General features: G+C 38.9%; 2 protein-coding genes and 1 long non-coding RNA gene across 5 annotated transcripts in view; 1 reads left to right on the top strand and 2 right to left on the bottom strand.

The window, feature by feature from the left end:
• The window catches only part of LOC138196230 (uncharacterized), a 15,822-nt gene extending 1,138 nt beyond the window's left edge, over positions 1-14,684 (top strand). The window contains exons 2-4 of the long non-coding RNA XR_011178118.1: positions 4,228-4,334; positions 12,560-12,810; positions 13,490-14,684. This is a non-coding gene — a long non-coding RNA (uncharacterized lncRNA). The remainder of the gene's footprint in view (positions 1-4,227; positions 4,335-12,559; positions 12,811-13,489) is intronic.
• snx12 (sorting nexin 12) lies at positions 4,396-10,531 on the bottom strand. Of its 2 annotated transcripts, XM_069146073.1 has the most exons (5): positions 10,036-10,531; positions 8,364-8,459; positions 7,903-8,027; positions 7,359-7,449; positions 4,396-5,287 (listed from the first exon to the last, which is right to left on the bottom strand). In XM_069146073.1, the coding sequence occupies exons 1-5, from the start codon at positions 10,198-10,200 to the stop codon at positions 5,186-5,188; spliced, it is 579 nt and encodes a 192-aa protein (XP_069002174.1). In that variant the 5' UTR covers positions 10,201-10,531; the 3' UTR covers positions 4,396-5,185. The 2 variants fall into 2 exon arrangements, with proteins under 2 accessions (XP_069002174.1, XP_069002173.1); XM_069146072.1 differs by lacking the exon at positions 4,396-5,287 and having other exon boundaries at positions 7,103-7,449; positions 10,036-10,530.
• LOC138196227 (cytokine receptor common subunit gamma-like) lies at positions 10,856-17,855 on the bottom strand. Of its 2 annotated transcripts, XM_069146066.1 has the most exons (8): positions 17,665-17,855; positions 16,965-17,055; positions 15,464-15,633; positions 15,086-15,219; positions 14,793-14,958; positions 14,295-14,400; positions 13,513-13,573; positions 10,856-12,872 (listed from the first exon to the last, which is right to left on the bottom strand). In XM_069146066.1, the coding sequence occupies exons 1-8, from the start codon at positions 17,726-17,728 to the stop codon at positions 12,615-12,617; spliced, it is 1,050 nt and encodes a 349-aa protein (XP_069002167.1). In that variant the 5' UTR covers positions 17,729-17,855; the 3' UTR covers positions 10,856-12,614. The 2 variants fall into 2 exon arrangements, with proteins under 2 accessions (XP_069002167.1, XP_069002168.1); XM_069146067.1 differs by lacking the exon at positions 17,665-17,855 and having other exon boundaries at positions 16,988-17,032.

Raw genomic sequence — 17,855 nt, 5'->3', positions numbered from 1 at the left:
CCCTGATTAAAAAAAGTGTCTGCTCAGTAACATGGGTCTCCCAGTCTCCATGCTCCGCAGTAAACAACGAAAACATGTTCTGGCATCTGTGTCCTACCTCATCCAATCATTAGAGAGAACAATCCGCCCTGCACGTTCATCCAGTAAAGAGAAAGATGGGTCTTTTGTGCACACTCATGGCATAAACTGTAAATAAAAATGTATTGCAGCTTCTGGGTCCGAAAGCTTTGCAAAGGTGCTTTAAATTGCTGTAGTGACGGCCACTAGGGGCTGGCTCCAAAGACATCAATGTCGACAACCAAAGCGCCAAACTGAAGGCTTCAAAAATAACTGTTCACGAATCAGTTGGTGACATTACAGTAATTTTATCGGTTCATGGGAAAGCCGAAGTGTGTACTGATCAGAAAAAGCTGTATTAATTATAGCGCTCCCAGAACTGCTTACACGACTAAATACACCAAGCGAAGAAAAGAAACAAGAAAGCCGCCGAGCAAAAACAGGAGAAAGGAGTCATTCAACACCTGCATTTTTATCCAGTTTGAAAAGCCCTGCACGGCTAGCTATAGAGGTATTTGTTAGGTTTGTTAGAAGTTTTTTTTTATCCTCTGAGGTATAACGTCAGTTTATAACTGCCTAGACTCTTGTCATTTTTGGCGACGTTCAGCTTGGTTTGCTGGGTAACAATAGCAGAGAGGCTTCTTGTTCGCTCTTTTGCTGGTATTAGCCGTAGTTACAAACTCTGTATACTTTACGGCCAAGTGGATGACAGAGGCATGAAACATTATATAATTATGTAATGTGGTGATGTCAGAATAATGTGGGTTGAAAGGAGAGGGTCGGTAACTGCATAAACGGACAAGAGGTTTGCCAAAATGCTCATGTCAGCTCCTTTAAAGCGTTATCATGCAAAGTCTCATTCAAAATGTGGCGTACGTGTTTACTGAAATTCTTTGACATCGCGCATGTAAATAATAAAGACCAAAATAAGCAACTTATTTTATAACATTGCAGTTTGATGCAAAATGAGCCTAAAAATGGCACATCAACATTTAATGATAATGTCCCTTAACCTTTATGATCTCCAGTAAAGGTTTCCAGAAGTTTCTCACAAGCTCACTGATAGTCTTTGGTTTCGGAGCTGCCACTGCTTTATTTAATTCCCTTCAAATATCTTTAGTGGTAAAGACGGCCACACAAGGACGTTCCAGAAATTATTCCTGACTTGGACATGATGCTCAGGATTGTCGTCCAATGATCATAATGCTTTAATTCGTATGCTGAAGGAATAACATTTATCCTCAAAATGGCCTGGGTATCCAAGATGAACGTAACAAGGTCAAGTTCACCAGCTCCTGCAGATAAAAAAAAAACAAAAAACAACTCCACGACAGGATGGACCCCGTCCATAGTCGACTATCGGGATGGTTCTGTACACCTTGCCCTTCTTACACCAAACAAACCACCGATCTGTGACTTCAAAAAGTTCCAATTCAGGTTCATCCCTCCACGAAACTCTCTCAGAACTTTTTAGGCATTTCAGATTTTTTTTCTTTTGACAAAGAATGGAATTTCTGGGCATGAAACTCCTCGTTTAATGTTTGTAGCACAGTTCGTACTGATACTTCTGTTCCTGCCTTCATCAGGTCTTCTTTTAAGTGTTTGGCAGCAGAAATATTCAGGAATTTGCACCGTGTACATTTTGACATGGCCCCTCTACAACTCAGATAGACAGGACCAGTTACACAACTTAACCCACCTTAAGGTTCTCGTTCACTTTGGGTAATATTGTGACAATAAAAAGGAGACTTTGGAGCCCCTGCCCACTTTGCCTAGTTAGTGCAGCCATGCAAACAGAAAACATAATTTGAACTGTCTGAATTTATTTATAGCTCTTTAAAGTGTCCATCTGACAGATCTGTACTGAAGATGGGACTAAAGAAAGAGAAATGAAGGATTAGACTGGCCTAAGGAATGGGTTTCTCTGTGTGAGTAAATGTGCAAGCCAAGCCAATGAAATGGTGCTTTTCTTTACTTTTTAATTGTTGCTGGTTGTTGTGAATTGTTTGTTCTTTTTATGTGTCAAGGAGTGGTTTTCTATTTTTTAATTGGTTCTGTTCCTATTAAATGCTCAATGCGGGTTGTTTTTTTTTTATCATGCCTTTGACTCTAACCAGAGATAACTTGGGTTTGTACATTTTCTCCCTTTCCATCCATTGCACTTTTTCCGATGGTACTATAGTAGCCACTCGTCTCACCTTTTGTGCTTGCCCAGTCACACTGCTTTGGGTTGCTCTTTCAATTTACTTCCACTTTATCAAGCTAACCCAACTGGGTGTCTCGGAAAGCACAACAAGCGTCACGGCTGCACACTGGGCTCCACAGTTAAAGCGGCTAACAAAACACCACCTAATCTCTGCCTTGGCCCCTTAATGTCCATCCTGTCTGCCCACTTTCATTACTCGGGACAAGGGCCAACACATCAAAGCTCACTAGTTTTATAGGTCACGGTGCTCACAGGGGAGGAAGGTCACGGTCGGTGTATGTATCCCAGGGTTCCTGCACATTCTTTCATTTCATGAGTCAAACAGTATCGTGAAAGCATCATTATTATCAAGTTTACGAGACAATAATTCCTCACAACTAATTTAATACTCTTTATGAGTGGTATGCTGTAGCTGAAGTAGCAGTAAATGTGCAGAACAGCAGAATTTCCTGTGATAATTCCAAAAGTAGAGATCAAATACATATTTCTACTTCTGCGTCTGTCGACTGATACGTACGCATCCATGTGCATGAGGGTTCCATGTTCTGTTGCTGGCTGCTGCTGAATAGACAGTTTTGCATGCTGTACAAATGGTCAGCAAAAAAAACAACAACCCCGTCTTAAAAGCCGTGATTTAGGAATGTATGAATAAACTGAACTTTCCCTATTTGTTTTTAAAGGGAATGTTGCTTAGTTCAGTGGCACACAGGTTGTGCACTGTATGGATCTACTGTTCTTAATTTTGGTTTTTTTTATTCATGTGGAAACCACGGTTGTGTCCAATTAAGAGCCGTGCCTACTTTGGATCACCTACAGTTCAAGATCTGCATCACAAGATCACTATTCTGGGATAACTTTAATCCACCTGTGGCCAGAATTTCCCTTCACCAGTTAATCCCTGCATTTCCTGAACACCAACGACGGCAAGAAAAAGATTAGAGGAGTTTAAAAGTCATGTTAAGTGAATCACAAAGAGGGAGTCTTGCTGCTGAAATGCCACATTTAGATGCTTCCCTCCTGCACCCCAAATGGTATTTTTTTACTTGCTCCACTGGGACCGTAGCTACTCTAATTATATATTTGTCTTTATAAGTACTGAATGCGCTTTATTACGATTAATCTTGCTTATCGATATGTTTACATTTGTTGCAAAGTCTAGTAAGTTTTTAGGACACTGTTGCTGACGATGAATGCACCTGCGCGGGACAATTTCTGCACGATATTCAAGAGGGGTCAGAAAAGAGGAGATTGACCTCCATTTTTTCCTCATCCTGAATTTATATTCTATTTTCAAAGTCCTTTGCAGCACAAGTCAGCAGCTAACAGTTACTTATCTGTTGTTTTCTTAAATAAGAAATGAATGGTTTTATCGTCAAAAGATATCTCGATCTATCTTAAGAGCCCTGAATTCAAATATTTACTGAAATAAAAGTAAGTGTGTATTATCATCAAAATTATTCAGTATAATCCAAAATTATACTGAACGGCCCATTCTGTACAATATTGGATGATGGTTATTATTATTATTATTATTATTATAGACGCCACGTGCAAGACGCTATTTAATGTGTTGGTTAAGGCAGAGCTAGTTTGAATGACTTTATACCGTTGTCTATGATAAATCAATTTTCAAAATTTGTCCCATGTTTTTTTGATAAAATGTTCAACAATAAAAATAAAAATAACTCCACAGCCCTTCACTATACGCAGAGTACAAGAGGGCTGAAATTGTGTTCGCGTTTTATCAGGACATTAGTTTAACCGTTTAAAAAAACAATAACAAAAATAAATCAATGAAGGGATTTTTTTTTTCTTTTCTTCTTCTTACAAAGTGAAACGGTGTTAAACCCCTCTCACCACACCAGTATCTTTCAGAAAGGAAACAAATCAAAAACAACTGTCCGCTTTAAATGCAGTGAAACTTTTCAACCTCTTCCATGTTTTTCTTCTCTTCGTGTAATTAGTAAATTAGGTCACCTGCCAGTCTGAAGCCTTTCATCAAGCACCTCTGACTCTCCCTCTGATCCACCTCACTTCCCCTCAGCGTGACGCTCTAATCACATACTGAACGGTGAGTCTCGGTGATGTTTGCATCCATTTCTCTCCTCCCCAAAACTGAACGGAGACATGACTCAGCAGGCAGCAGGAAATTTAATCGGTGGACAGAATTAACAAGGAAGTTCCTCGTCACCCTTAGTGGAACTGCAATGATAGCATGTATTAATACACTTCACAATAATATTGATAGAAAGAATAAAACAGCTGAAAATAAGCACAAAAAAAGCCTCATTTTGTAGATCAATAAACCAGATGCTGATTATGCCTTTTAAACAATGAAATATTGTTCATATAATGAACCTCTTGTCACAGTGCTTAGATATGGTTATTTGCTTAACTTAACATTCCCAATAGCCGATTTGAAAACAGCCAAAATGTAGGCGTGATGACGCAACTTAGACGGCAGAGTTCAAACAAATCATCATGAAAAGTTCCTATATAAGAGCGAGTCCAGAGCATAACACTCAGGGGGAAAATATACTGACTGGTATAACTGGTCACTGTCTTTTTTTTTTTTCTTTCATGATGCTACATGTTGCTCGACTTTGGGAGGTCATCATCAAAAATCGCATCTTCGTTATAGCAAAAGAAAACACCAATCAAGGCAGGATGTAACTTTCTTTCTTTTTTTTTTTTTTAAACTGATCAAATTAATTCTAAAGACAGAAAACATAATCATCACTGTAAAAAAAAAAAAAAAAAAAGATTCTATGATAAAATGGCTAGAAAATATATGGAACAAATGTCTTTTTCATTGATTACCGATTCAAAATAATGTACATACAGTATGTGGAATGACTGAGTGAAGACATCAAACAATTTATACATTGGATCTCTTGTCAGGGAGCAATAGCAGTGTTTTTCCTAGCTCCGTTGATACTTATCAGCTCTGACATTCCCATCAGCTTTATAATGATGTGATGTAGAAATAAATGTACATGGGGCATGTGCAGCAGTCTGTACTGTCTTTGAAATAAAAGAGAGAGAGAAAAAGAAGAACATTAGAAATGATATAGAAACATGTTTGAGCTACAGGTCAATACATTCAGCGCTCTTTAATTGAGTCTTTTTAAGCAGAATCTAGTGACTAACGTAATTATTCACAGATAAAATCACAAGATGAGCACGAGGGGGATGGGGATGGGGGTGGGGGGGGGTCCATACAGTAGAGCAGCTCCTTTTCTTTTAAAGAATTCAGTGTCATTACGTCCTGGAACACCACTGGACATGTTTACTTCTACGTTTTACTTGGCGTCAGGAGGTGCAAGAAATATTACAGTATTTTCTTCATGCGTTGTGTTTCGATTGACACTTTCTGGACCTAAATGTCTGGACTCTCATGGCATGCAGGTGACAGACATTGTGACAGCAGATCTAATTCGGAGTCAAAAAAGGTACGTTACGCAGGACTGCGTGCAGTTTTCGGAACATGGTGTCAGAACTGAAAAGCCGTGTCCTGTGCAGCAGACGTCACTAATAAGCATCGTGCAACGCACATATTTAATTTTGCAAAAATTCCATGACGCTATTTGTGTTTCAAGACTTGCCTGTGACCAATTAAGCAGAAAACAATGTATTTTTTTTTCAAAACTGCTAAATGTATGGACTTTCAATTCTACTGATTTCATTCATTAGACATGAAGTTTGTCTAATGAACTGTTGATGTTTCATGTTAACTAGCAGACTCGAAATGCAATGTTTAACTTGAACATATCAAGATTTCCATGACGGTAGAATAAGCTGCTTTGTTTTTCAGACGTACATTTTTGTGTCGAAAACAAAATCAGAATTTTGGGGAATAAAGATCTGAATCAACAGATCAAGCAAATGAATGGTGATTAGAGGCATGTGAAATAATTGATCAGCGAGACCAACACAAAAATGTTGCCAAGACAGCGTGCAAGCGTGCCATGCAGCCAATGATTAGTGCAGTTGATAATGGCAAAGTATCAGTATTAGTTTGAAGAGAAAAGAGCTCATTATGGGTAATTATTCCCTTTTAAACAATAGTTCACAGAACTCAAAAACACTAGAGGTGGTTTGTCTTTTCCACTGAAATGAAAAACTTCTGCAAGCCAGTTTCTGAGAAGCAGCTAATCAGTTTTAATACACTCAATTCAAAACTGATTTATATTAACTTTATCCACATGCTGGAAAACAAAGTAATGCAAAACTGGCTTGCAAAATGTTTCCCCTTTGCAACACACCATGATCACTCCAACATTTTGGGGGGAATAACCGGTTGTTTTTCTGTACAACCAGGGGGACTATGTGTGGCATATTTACAAGGTAAAATGGCAGAATGCCGAAAGATCTCAGTGTTCATTCATATATGGTATTAGCATTGTTTTACTCAAGTACTTGTGAACTATCGCCTTTGGTCTTTGCAGTGCCCATGCAGCAACTTCCAGAAAGTTCTTAAGAGACATGATCAAATAAAGCAAACTTACTTCATTCATACCTAAAAAAAACATTAAAAAAAAAAAAAAAAAAAAAAAAAAAAAGAGAACAAAACAGGGTCAGAACTCTCATTTACAGATTGCATGCATCCCTATGGTACACATTAGCGTCGGCACACATATTTAGACATTATTCTACTTTATTCACATTATAGTACAATCATGAATATATGACACTCATCGGGGAAAGTCTGAACGTATTATACAATATTTTCATTCCGGAAAACTGTGACTAAGAACCAAATATTCACAATGCACTGCCAACTACCGAGGGAGTGTTCCTTACTGTAGTTGTAAAACAAATGCACACCGGAGACAGGAGTCACAGAGTGTTCTTTATCAACATGTCCTCATGTAGAGCACAAGAACATTTTCTAAAGTGAATATGAGTATTTAATGGTACATGCTGAGTGAGAGAAAGAGAGAAAGAAAGAGAGAGAGGAGGGGGGGGGGAGAGGAGGCAGAAAGAGAGATTGAGAGAAGTCGTGAGGGAAGAGAAAGGCAAAATGCAGCCCCGTCTACAACCCCATAGTTTAACCCCCACCTGCCCATCTCCCTAAGTAACCCTAGTGTCGTACTTTTCCAGGAATGTAGTTGCGGTCAATGCTTTCCTCCTGCAGAAACATGTGAAGACAGCGCTCGTTCTGGGCCAAGGGGTGACCTGCAATTCTACAGGAACATACACACAGACACACAATAGACAAGACTCACTCAACTATCCTTTCTTTTCAATAGTCTGCATGAAGCATTTAAAATGAGCGATAGTAGGTGCGTGCTCCTTTGGGTTGACCTGGTTGAGATAGTTAAGAGTTCCTTTTTCCGGGAACCAGATTAGATTTAGCTTGTTGTGCAGGGCTCAACAACTTTTTTTTTTTGGCAATTTCTAACTCTAGTAAATTTCTGTTTAGGCCAAGAAATGTTGAGGCTGCAAACACAACAACAGCTTTGACACATGCTTTACCCACAGAGCTCTGCGACAGAATAATACACATCAGTCTTGTGGATCTGTTATCAGATAACCATGACAATTCACAATTCACATTCACCACATTTTACTTATGTCAAATATTTTCATCACCTAAAACCACTTTGGTATGTACACTCTGGTATGAGTTGGCTGACCTGTTGATGAACTGCTCCAGGCCCGATCGCCGCTCCTCTATGAAGGACTCCTCAAAAAGGCCCTCATCTCCGCGGAATGGCAACTGTCTCTTCAGGGCTTTGCCCGGCAGAGGTGGTACTACAATCTGTAGGGGGCGGGGGTCAACACAAATAAATGGGGAAAAAGCCACACTATTTTGTTCTATAAAGTCCACACGACAGACATTCTCACCAGTGAATTTGAGCTCGCATAATAAGCTTATTGAGAAGCTTTGTGCATGTAAACGTGTATGATAATTCCACACATTTAATTTCTTTTGCTATATTCACACAAGTACAAAACTTGCAGCAAAATGCAGTTCCTATTTTACATAATGAACAGGATCCTATTTTTCCACCTGTAACAATGACAACATCACTCATCAGATCATCGCAACTACTCGTTTGCACCGGGGCTGCTCAAATCATTCGACTTTACTCACCTTACTGTCTCTTTCCAGCTCGTTCTTTAACCACTCGAAGTCGCTGTATCTTCTTCTCACACAGGAATCCTTCAATTTGAAAATGGGAAGGTTTGTCTATGAAGAGAAGGAAAAAAAAAAGGTTTAGCGTAAATACTCAGGCGTGATAAACAACTGGCAGCTATTGTGACTGACTGCTGATAGTTGACTAAACTGTTGGCATAAAAGTCCACAATTAGGATGACACGCTAACCCTGAATATTTTGCATCTACTGCTGCAAGACTAATGACTATTTGCGTCATTATTACTGTATGGGCCGTTGATGCAACGCTTACGATTTACTGAACGTCAGCAAGAGGTGAAAGGTTAAAAATTCAAAGAGGCCAATAATCTTCACATCACATGGTATGTCATATTCAATTTTACAATTAAAAAGAGATGTGGGCAGTCCTCACATGACGGGATTTTTTTTTTTTTTTTTTTTTTACAGAAAGCTTTTCTGAAGTCTGTTAACTCGACTGTTAACTAGATTTGTATGTAATTGTAAACAGGGCCATTATCTCAAACTACTAAACCGCCCTTACGTGATCCCTTCACAAGGTAAAACACCAAACAATGGCTCTCTGAGAGTTGTTTCTGAATAGAAACATTCAAGTGTGGGGGGGGGAACAGCAACTTGTTTATATTGTGGTGAGCAAACTCTCCAGGGAGACAGCTGCATTACAAAATGAGGATTTGTAGGCAAGACGGGGCCTGGTAAGTAGCAATTACGCAATGACTGTGTCTTACTGTGTCAGCATCAGATCTCTGAACCCGTTCCCTTCAAAAAAAAAACAAAAAACGAGCTGTGTAAGTGATTTTCTATCTCGCACGTTTATTAAGTTGAACTGACCTCTCTCCCAAACGAGGAAGTTAAACATGCATCTGAATTTATTTCAAACAGAACCGATATCACTCGCTCTTATTGAACGATCGCTCCATAAATTAGGTGCCAAACTTTTCCAGAGTGTCTTTTTCTCCCCGTTTCCATAAAAAACACCGAAATTGTTAAGCGTTGCTCATTTTTTTTTTTTTTTTTTTTTTTTTAGCTCCACAGCTTAAAATGTCATTCTTCTCTTCATGTTTAACGCCATTCAAAGAGTACTACCCGGTCTGGCTGCGTTTGATACACGCATCGACACATTTATATACGTTTATATACGAAGACGATGTTAATTTAGCTCGTCCTTTTTTTCTTTTTTATTATGTTGACAGTAACGCTAGCGGTTAGCTTTACGTTTCATTGAATTGAACGCGGACGAGCTAACCGCACAGGAGTTAGTATAAAAGACTTAAAATTTACTTGATTTTTTTTTTTTAAATGTGTTTTTTAAACCGCGTACGTTCATGAAACTTCTACGCGCCACTAAGTCAACAAATCACAGACAAACCCACCCCCCACCACCACCTCCCCTCCTCCTCGACTCGCAAGGCCGCAGACGGATCCCCGGTCCTGGATTTATTTGTACTCCCGCGCTACCTTGGGCTTCTCCGGGCGCGTGACGTCAACGTCACAGCCCGGTTCCCGTGGTAACTTCGGCGGCTAAAAAAAAAAGCGTGCTAGTGGCTAGCAACAACACTGTAATTACTAGTTAGCTTAGCAGATACCAAAAAAAAAACAAAAAAAAAAACAACAACCCCACAAACACCTACCCTCATGCGAACTTCGTAAGTTGTGTAACGGTTCCGTCCAACGCCGACGATTTGCGGATCATAAACGTCTATTTCCAGAAAATTGCTGGGGGGCCCGTAGGCGTCCGTCAGGTCCTGAGGCTTGGAATTCAACCGGCGAGTGTCGGCCACCACAGGATCTGACATCTTGTCGGATGTAATGTTTTTCTTTTTTTTTTTTTTTTTTTTTTTGGGGTGGGGGGGGTGGCGGGTTAGGGTTGGGGGGGGAGAGGAAGGAAGGAAGGAAGGAAGAGGAGAGACGACCAGCGGAGAATTCAGCGTCAAACCAACTAAATACACGGCGAAGTCTTAAATCTCATCTGAAAGGCATCGATTGACTTGCGATTTAAAGCTGCTTCGGTTTCAGACGGGGGGGAAGAAGGCAGCTGACTCGTATCGCTTTTCTCTTCTTGCGGGGGCCAGCCGCCCTGCGCCCTGCCCTTCTTCAATCTGGAAAATGCGTTGACTCAGTTTCCGTACTGTGCGGGACACTCCGCGCTCCCTCTAATGGACAACCGAGATAACTGGACGAGGCGGAGAAGAGAGAGCAGCACCGCGTCGTCGGCCTTCGTGTCAAAGCTGTTGCGAGATGTTCAATTCACGGGACTGAACTTTTTTTTTGTTGTTGTTGTTTTTTTTAGATGATAGATGTAGCCTATTTATTTAAAAAAAAAAAAAAAAACAAAAAAAAAAAAACGATGAGGGGAAATAAAGCTGGATCAGCAAATGAAACAGGGTACAAACACACACACAAAAAGCAGGTTACAAAAACATCCAATAAATTGAAATGAGACATTAATAATAATAATTAAAAAAAATATATTTATATTCAGGTGGATAACAACACAAAAATTATGAGTGATATCATTTCAGGAGTCCAGTATCATCTGGGTATTGATCATGTTGTGTTACTTTCTAATAGGGCAAGTAGTTCACTACTGGCTTTATTCATGCAAAACAAACCATTCATGAATGTTTTGGGGTCAATTGGAAGTCCTTAACAACAGCACACTTTGGTTTGCCAGATTATAACTTTATCTGGCATTTACCCTCAATTTGGGAACAATGCTGTTACGTAATAATTCTGAAGGGATATGGATGGATTTTGTAGATTTGGCAATCCCAGTGGTACAAATAGGCCAACAGCATTTTTTGTTAATTTGTGTATTTTTTTAGTCGATCATGATTTGGTAGGCATTGGCAAATTATTTCTCATATGTTACAAACTCCTAGCAAAAAGTATTAACACAAATAGCTGAGTAATACATATTGTTAAAGATACTCATCCAAGACTGAAACAACACATGGGTTAATGTAATACTAACAGAGCTATACCAGTGGTCATTTACATGTCACAAAACAAATAAAAAAAAATTATTGAGTAAGTCAAGTTCTCCAAACGTATTATTTAATTATAAAATCATATCTCCAGTGCTATAGCCTGCAAAGCGGACTATATCCTATAGTGCAGAATATAAATTGAGTATTTGGATTAAGATTTTGTGATTTATGCTTGTATACATGTCTTGCAAAAAGGTTCAAATATATGAAAACTAGATATACTACATACACATCATCATTATCATCATATTGCCAAGCTCAGTTTAAGAAGAAGAATACAAATAAAAATTGGCAGATAAAGAAAAATAAGAGGTCAGGGTTTAAAATATAATGTAAATGTTCTAAAGAATGAAGTCCTGCTATGCTGATACGTGTGTTCCGAGAATTATTTTTGTGTGGCTCGTCCTCGTCCAAATTACATTCCCTGTTATCAAAAAGAGAGGGGTTTAGATCAGTGACAGTTTTTAAGATGGTATTTTCCTCATGCCCTCTTAAGTCCAGACCTTAAATGGTAACATTAATGGAAAATATATTGTACCACTTATAAGTAAATATCGCATAAGTAAGTCAGAGCTCCAATGCAGCTGAAGTGAACACTAACTCCATGATTTCAGCTGGTAAAAAACAGACCCAATGATGAAGCTTAGACGTGTGATACATTTGCAACTTCTCTCTTTAAAGGGTTAAAAAAACAAAACAAAAAAAAAACTTTAAATTGTTTAGCAAAATCAATAGACTTCTGATAAAGTGAAAAATGTAAGGTAGAGAAAATGCTGGTGCTTCAAAATGGTGATGAACAAATACCTAAAATATCTAGTAACTTTATCAGCACTTTGCATTTTGTGGACAAAGGTGCAAATAGATATAGAAATGTGGTTCTGAGTATATTTGTGGTAAGATATTCTGATGCAGGAGTCTCCAACCAGGAGATTGTGATCTACCAGGTAGATCCCAGGAGCTCTCAGACCCTGTCGTAATAGGATCAGGCATATTAATGAGATTTTAAACTGATGAATTTTGTTTTCTTTACCCATAAAATGTCTATCTGGGGGTTTGATTCGTTTTAATTAATCAATAGCTTTAATGTAATTGTTTGCTTTTAAGGGCCTCAAGCAAATCTGGTTTCTTGACCATTCATCATTTACCCATTTTCTCGTCCTTACAGTTGAGCAGGAGATGAGTCAGTATAAGAAATCCTGAATCGTTGAACCCAACCCTGACTAAACGGAAACCTGCTGGTTCTCCTCAGACGAGACTGAGGAGGTGGAGGAGGAAAAGGGGGCAGACAAGTCTTCTGCTTCATTCACAACCACAGAGGTGCAGCAGTCGGTTTGATCGGTGGTGACGGAGAAGGTGGAGCCGTCAGAGCTCTCGTTGTCAGACTGGGAGACGTGGCAATACTCGCGGACAATGCAGGCACGTTCATTGTAGTCAGATTTAAAACCCTCTTTCAGGCCTTTTGAGAACTGGAACCAATCCTTGAAAAAAAAATAGGAGGGGGGTCAGGGGGGAGGGGGATGACTTGTTTTGTTGTCACTTCACTTGATTGTCAATACCAGTTGCTCACTAAATTCATTGAAACTCGTTTATTTATAATAAATAGTCATTTTAAGATCACAGTATTTCTGTTTTTAGCCATCCTGTTAGCACGGTTCAAAATGATTGGCCAACCTCTTCGGTCAACAGAGTCATCTAAACAACTACTGGACCAGTTTCCATGACATTTTGTTCAGACATCTGTCATTCCCAGAAGATGTAAACTAATGATTGGGCAATTCTTTGACCATTCTTCTTGTGCCATCATGAGGTTCACATTTGTGGTTTTGAATAAAATGTGTCGACAACTATGTGATAGATCTCCATGAAATGTGTTACAGACATTCATATACTTCTCTCCTCATGAATTGTAATCACTTTGCTGATCTCTGACTTTTCAAGCATCATTATTAAGTCAAAATTTAAATCCCAATTTTCATAAATCCAGTTTGACCAGTGAAATATCCACAAGCTGCAGCTCTAACTCTTATCATTTAATTATTTCAAACGCTTCAATGACAACCTGAACACCAATGTTTTGTGTGACTGTGAATTTCAGGGAGCGCTCTGGATGCTACTAACCTCGATGTCATGAGGGATGAGGGATGGCTTGGGAACCACGGGGATGAGGATGATTCGGAGCCTGTGTGGGAGTTGGGGACATTTTCACTGTCAGATGATAATAATAAGAACAGCTCCATCTAACTTTCATTTGCTGTGCCATCGTTGAGTGAGGTCAGGATATGAAACTGATGATTTTTTTTTTAATGCCGTCTGCATGTGCCTGTGGTTGACCTAGCTTTTGCCATAAAACATCAGCAAACTGAATGTCAAATGATTGAAAGAGGCTAAATGTGAATATTTTGCCATCATCACTTACATTTACAGCTGCTTTAAACAGTTAACATTCTACAGCATATTACAGACTATTAAAAATAGTGTGAAATAATGGTGAACATCATTCAGTGATGAAAATAACAAGCATTTAGTTCAATTTGAGGTGCTATGATTAGAGGAAAAGTCCAAAAACTGAAAACAAATTTGTGAATCAGAACTTTGTTTCATCTGATGAACCCATACATTTATCTGCTGTCCCTGGATATAAAACTGGATATATAGTTGTCCAAGCTCCCTAACATGTTGCTCATACACTGATGCTTCCCTATTAATAATCCAATAATGTCATGTGTAATAATATATCAGTCAGCAGGACCAAAACTGTACTTTTACTTTAATACTCTAACTATATTTTGCTGTTACTTCTGTACTTTTACTCAAATAGATTTTTTTTGGATGGGAACTTTACTTAATGGACTACTTCTTACACAACTGACACTATTTATATGACATATCGGTCAACCCACCTTTCATGGTGCAACAACATCAAGACCAGCAGGAGGAGGGTGAAGGCACCCACCACACACAGCACAGGCATCCACACAGACATGATACCATTCATTTGATTCGTTTCTGTAGGGGGGTAAAGAGATGTGGATTGTAATTGCTCTTTAATCTTTTACCTTTGATAAAGTGGCAGCAAAGTTAGACCCACTTTTGACTTGTAACCATCAATGCTTCTGTGAAAAAGTGAATGACCTTATTCTCAATAGATGCAAATTTGAACCCTTAGACTGTAGAAAACTAAGTCATCGAACCAAATTCTATCTGCAGCATTGCACAGCCGATTAGCAACAGTTTAGTGGTCATGCCAGTTGCTTTATAACAATAAAGTACAATACAATATTTTGGAAAAATTGCCCTCATTATTGATTGTATAGGAAATGTTTCAGTTTTTATTGGTTGCAAATGGGAGTCAGGGATTGGTAGAGCTCTTTTGCAAAGCAGACATTTTTTAATTTTACCTGTGCCGTTGTTGGATCCCCAAATCACAGGGTCACTCCACTCACTCCAGGATTCAGACTCCCCACATGTGGTCCCCATTTTGCTGCGCACTTGCAGCTCATACCGAGAAGTGCTGGAGGGCCAGTTGATGCAGTAATTCTGCCTCCCACGACTAACTTCATGAACCTGGCAAATAAAACGGAGTGGAGATGACAAAAGGTTAAGAATGAAAGACCAAACAAGAGGCAAAGATTGAAAAACAATGATGAGAAATGAAAACATCTCTTTTTTTGTGTTCACTCGCATTGCCTACTCTGCTTGTCTTGGTGTTTGTCGTGACGCGGACTTCACTCTCCACACATTCTGAAGCAGTCTGGTTCCAGTACAACCACAGGTTGGAGTCGGATTCATTCTTGATAGTCAGGTTGGTTGGTGGATATAACTTGACTGAAGATGAGAGACATTCAGTGATAGAGAATGTGACAGCAAGGTAACAGAGCTTACGTTTATATTTTATGGCCTGATCATTTTAGCATAGTTTTTCCCTTCTTGATATAAAGATCATAGATTTGAGTTGGAATTGTGTTGCAACAGTAGGTGTAAAACATATCTCCCTCAAATAAAATTAAGAATGACATTAGTTTGAATAATATTGTCCAATGTTATGTTCCACCCCAGTGAATGTGCATACCTTTGCTTTTAAGTTCATGCTGTGATCGAAAGGTTTCGTTGCCATATTCCAGATCGACGTAAAATGTACTGAACCTTTTGGTTTCCTTGTAGGGCTGATTACATCCAGTAATCACACCGTTCTTTGATAGATAGGTGGTGCAGTTGGTTTTCACTTTGTCATGGTGGAACCTGTACATAAATAACAATTTCATAATTTGCACGAAGAAAATTATGCTATCATGGATTCTAAAGTGAATCACTTGATAATCAGATAATCTGCAGTGGCAATATTAGTTACCATGTTGCTTACGGGTAACATAAAAGACGACACATCCTGGTAAAAGTTAAGATAAACATAATCTGTTGCCACAAGTTTTACATTTCTTGGTGATGGTTTTAAGGCCCATAAAAGGTCAAAGACTTGATGAGTTGATATTCAGCATAAAAAAAAAATTAGTTAAAGTGATCAAGTGGCTTATTCCTATTTACAGAAAATGCAAGACAAACCTATAATTGTCATCCTCAGTAATGACATGATAAATCACATGTATGCACAGAGCAGTAACAGCTACAGTGAAGAAAATCATTGTTTGATCCCTTGCCGATTTTGTAAGTTTTCACACTGACAAAAAAATGTACGGTCTGTAATTGTAATGGTAGGTTCATTTCAAGTGAGAGACAGAATATAAAAAAAGAAAATCCAGAAAATCACATCATGTAAAAGTTATAAATTGATTTGCATTTGATTGTGTGAAATAAGTATTTGATCCCCTACCAACCAGCAATAATTCTGGCTCCCACAGACCGGTTCGATTAGTCCTCTCGCTTTAAGAAAGTACTCAGAATCTCAACTCATTACCTGTATAAAAGACACCTGTCCACAGAATCAATCAATCAGATTCCAACCTCTCTACCATGGGCAGACCAAAGAGCTGTCTGAGGACGTCAGGGACAAGATTGTAGACCTGCACATACAAAACATACGGCCAAGGCAACAAAGGAGCGGCTCAAGAAGAAGCACAATAAGGTCATGGAGTGGCCTAGCCAGTCTCCGGACCTTAATCCCGTAGAAAATCTGTGGAGGGAGCTGAAGCTTCAAGTTGCCAAGCGACAGCCTCCAAACCTTAAGGATTTGGAGAGGATCTGCAAAGAGGAGAGGACCAAAATCCCTCCTGAGATGTGTTCAAACCAGGTGACCAACGACAAGAAACGTCTGACCTCTGTGCTTGCCAACAACGGATTCTCCACCAAGTACTGAGTCATGTTTTGCCACTGGATCAAATACTTATTTCACACAATCAAATGCAAATCAATTTATTACTTTTATATGATGTGATTTTCTGGATTTTTTTTCTTTATATTCTGTCTCTCACTGTTAAAATAAACCTACCATTACAGTTATAGACCGTTCATTTCTTTATCAGTGGGTAAACTTACAAAATCGGCAAGGGATCAAATCATTATTTACTTCACTGTATAAGAGGCAAGGATTGCTAGTGCTCTTTTTAACAATTACGAACCGGCTGGAGAAGGTGTAATTGACCTCTGGTGTCTCATTTGCATCCCAGATACAGTGAACATATTCCAGCTGCACCACCAAACAGTCCACATCTGTCAGAAACAGGAGCGGTGAGACCCAATAGAATATTTTCGCGATGAAAATACGTTGTGAAACCGTGATTTACCAACATTATGCACGCATGCACACACACACACATACATACATACATACACGCACACACCCACTTGCCTGCACGCACACACATAAGGAAGTGTAGTCACGTCAAGGGGAATTTACGCGAAATTGGCATTTTCAACAAAGAAGGGCTCTTCCTTAAAAAGAGTCAATTTAATTCCATTTGATAATAGTAATTATTGAAAATATTAAGGTCTAATCATATGTTAAGGCAGTTGTGCCCCCTCTCCCTTTCTAATGTTGGCTTCATTTTGGGAAAATTTACCAAATATAAAGGTAAAATCAGTCATACGTACAGGCCTAATCCACATTGTAAAGTTATTTTTTGTTTATTATGGATTATTATTATTGTTATTATTGAAATCAGGATAACCTAATATGAAATTATATAATTATATCTGCCAAAAGCCTGAAAGCAATTTAAATGACTGCTGACATTAAAACAGGCTAAAACAGTTCGTATTAATAAAATAAGTTGCCTATAATTAAAAGAAAATGAATATATCGTCTTTACATGCTCTTACCTGGAGGTTTTCTGGCAAACAAAGGTTCAATCAGACAGAGAAGCAGAAGTAGTGTCATCGGCATCGTGGCAGACAGAAACAGGATGTGTTCAGCAGTTGGTGCAGGTTTTGCTGTGCCGCGAATATCGCTGTGCTGCAGAAGTGATCGAATTGACGATCACAAGTTCCGTTTCCTGTCAGCTATGGCTGCA

This window comes from Embiotoca jacksoni, unplaced genomic scaffold (genome assembly GCF_022577435.1).
Source record: "Embiotoca jacksoni isolate LCO1_2020_lvr unplaced genomic scaffold, fEmbJac1.0.p SCAF_13, whole genome shotgun sequence".
In the NCBI taxonomy this organism is placed as follows: Eukaryota; Metazoa; Chordata; class Actinopteri; family Embiotocidae; genus Embiotoca; species Embiotoca jacksoni.
The sequence above is the reverse complement of the archived record's forward strand: the minus strand, read 5'-3'. Positions and strand labels throughout refer to the sequence as shown.

Bases quoted from the DNA above. Each gene is read 5' to 3' on its own strand.
- snx12 (XM_069146073.1), bottom strand. From the start codon at position 10,200: ATGTCAGATCCTGTGGTGGCCGACACTCGCCGGTTGAATTCCAAGCCT. The intron at 8,028-8,363 runs GTGAGTAAAGTC...CGCCCCCTACAG, and splicing joins AGCTGGAAAGAGACAGTAAG to ATTGTAGTACCACCTCTGCC. The intron at 5,288-7,358 runs GTACGACACTAG...TTTATTTCAAAG, and splicing joins GCAACTACATTCCTGGAAAA to ACAGTACAGACTGCTGCACA.
- LOC138196227 (XM_069146066.1), bottom strand. From the start codon at position 17,728: ATGCCGATGACACTACTTCTGCTTCTCTGTCTGATTGAACCTTTGTTT. The intron at 15,220-15,463 runs GTATGCACATTC...TCTCATCTTCAG, and splicing joins GCATGAACTTAAAAGCAAAG to TCAAGTTATATCCACCAACC. The intron at 12,873-13,512 runs GTTAGTAGCATC...TTTTTTTTCAAG, and splicing joins TCATCCCTCATGACATCGAG to GATTGGTTCCAGTTCTCAAA.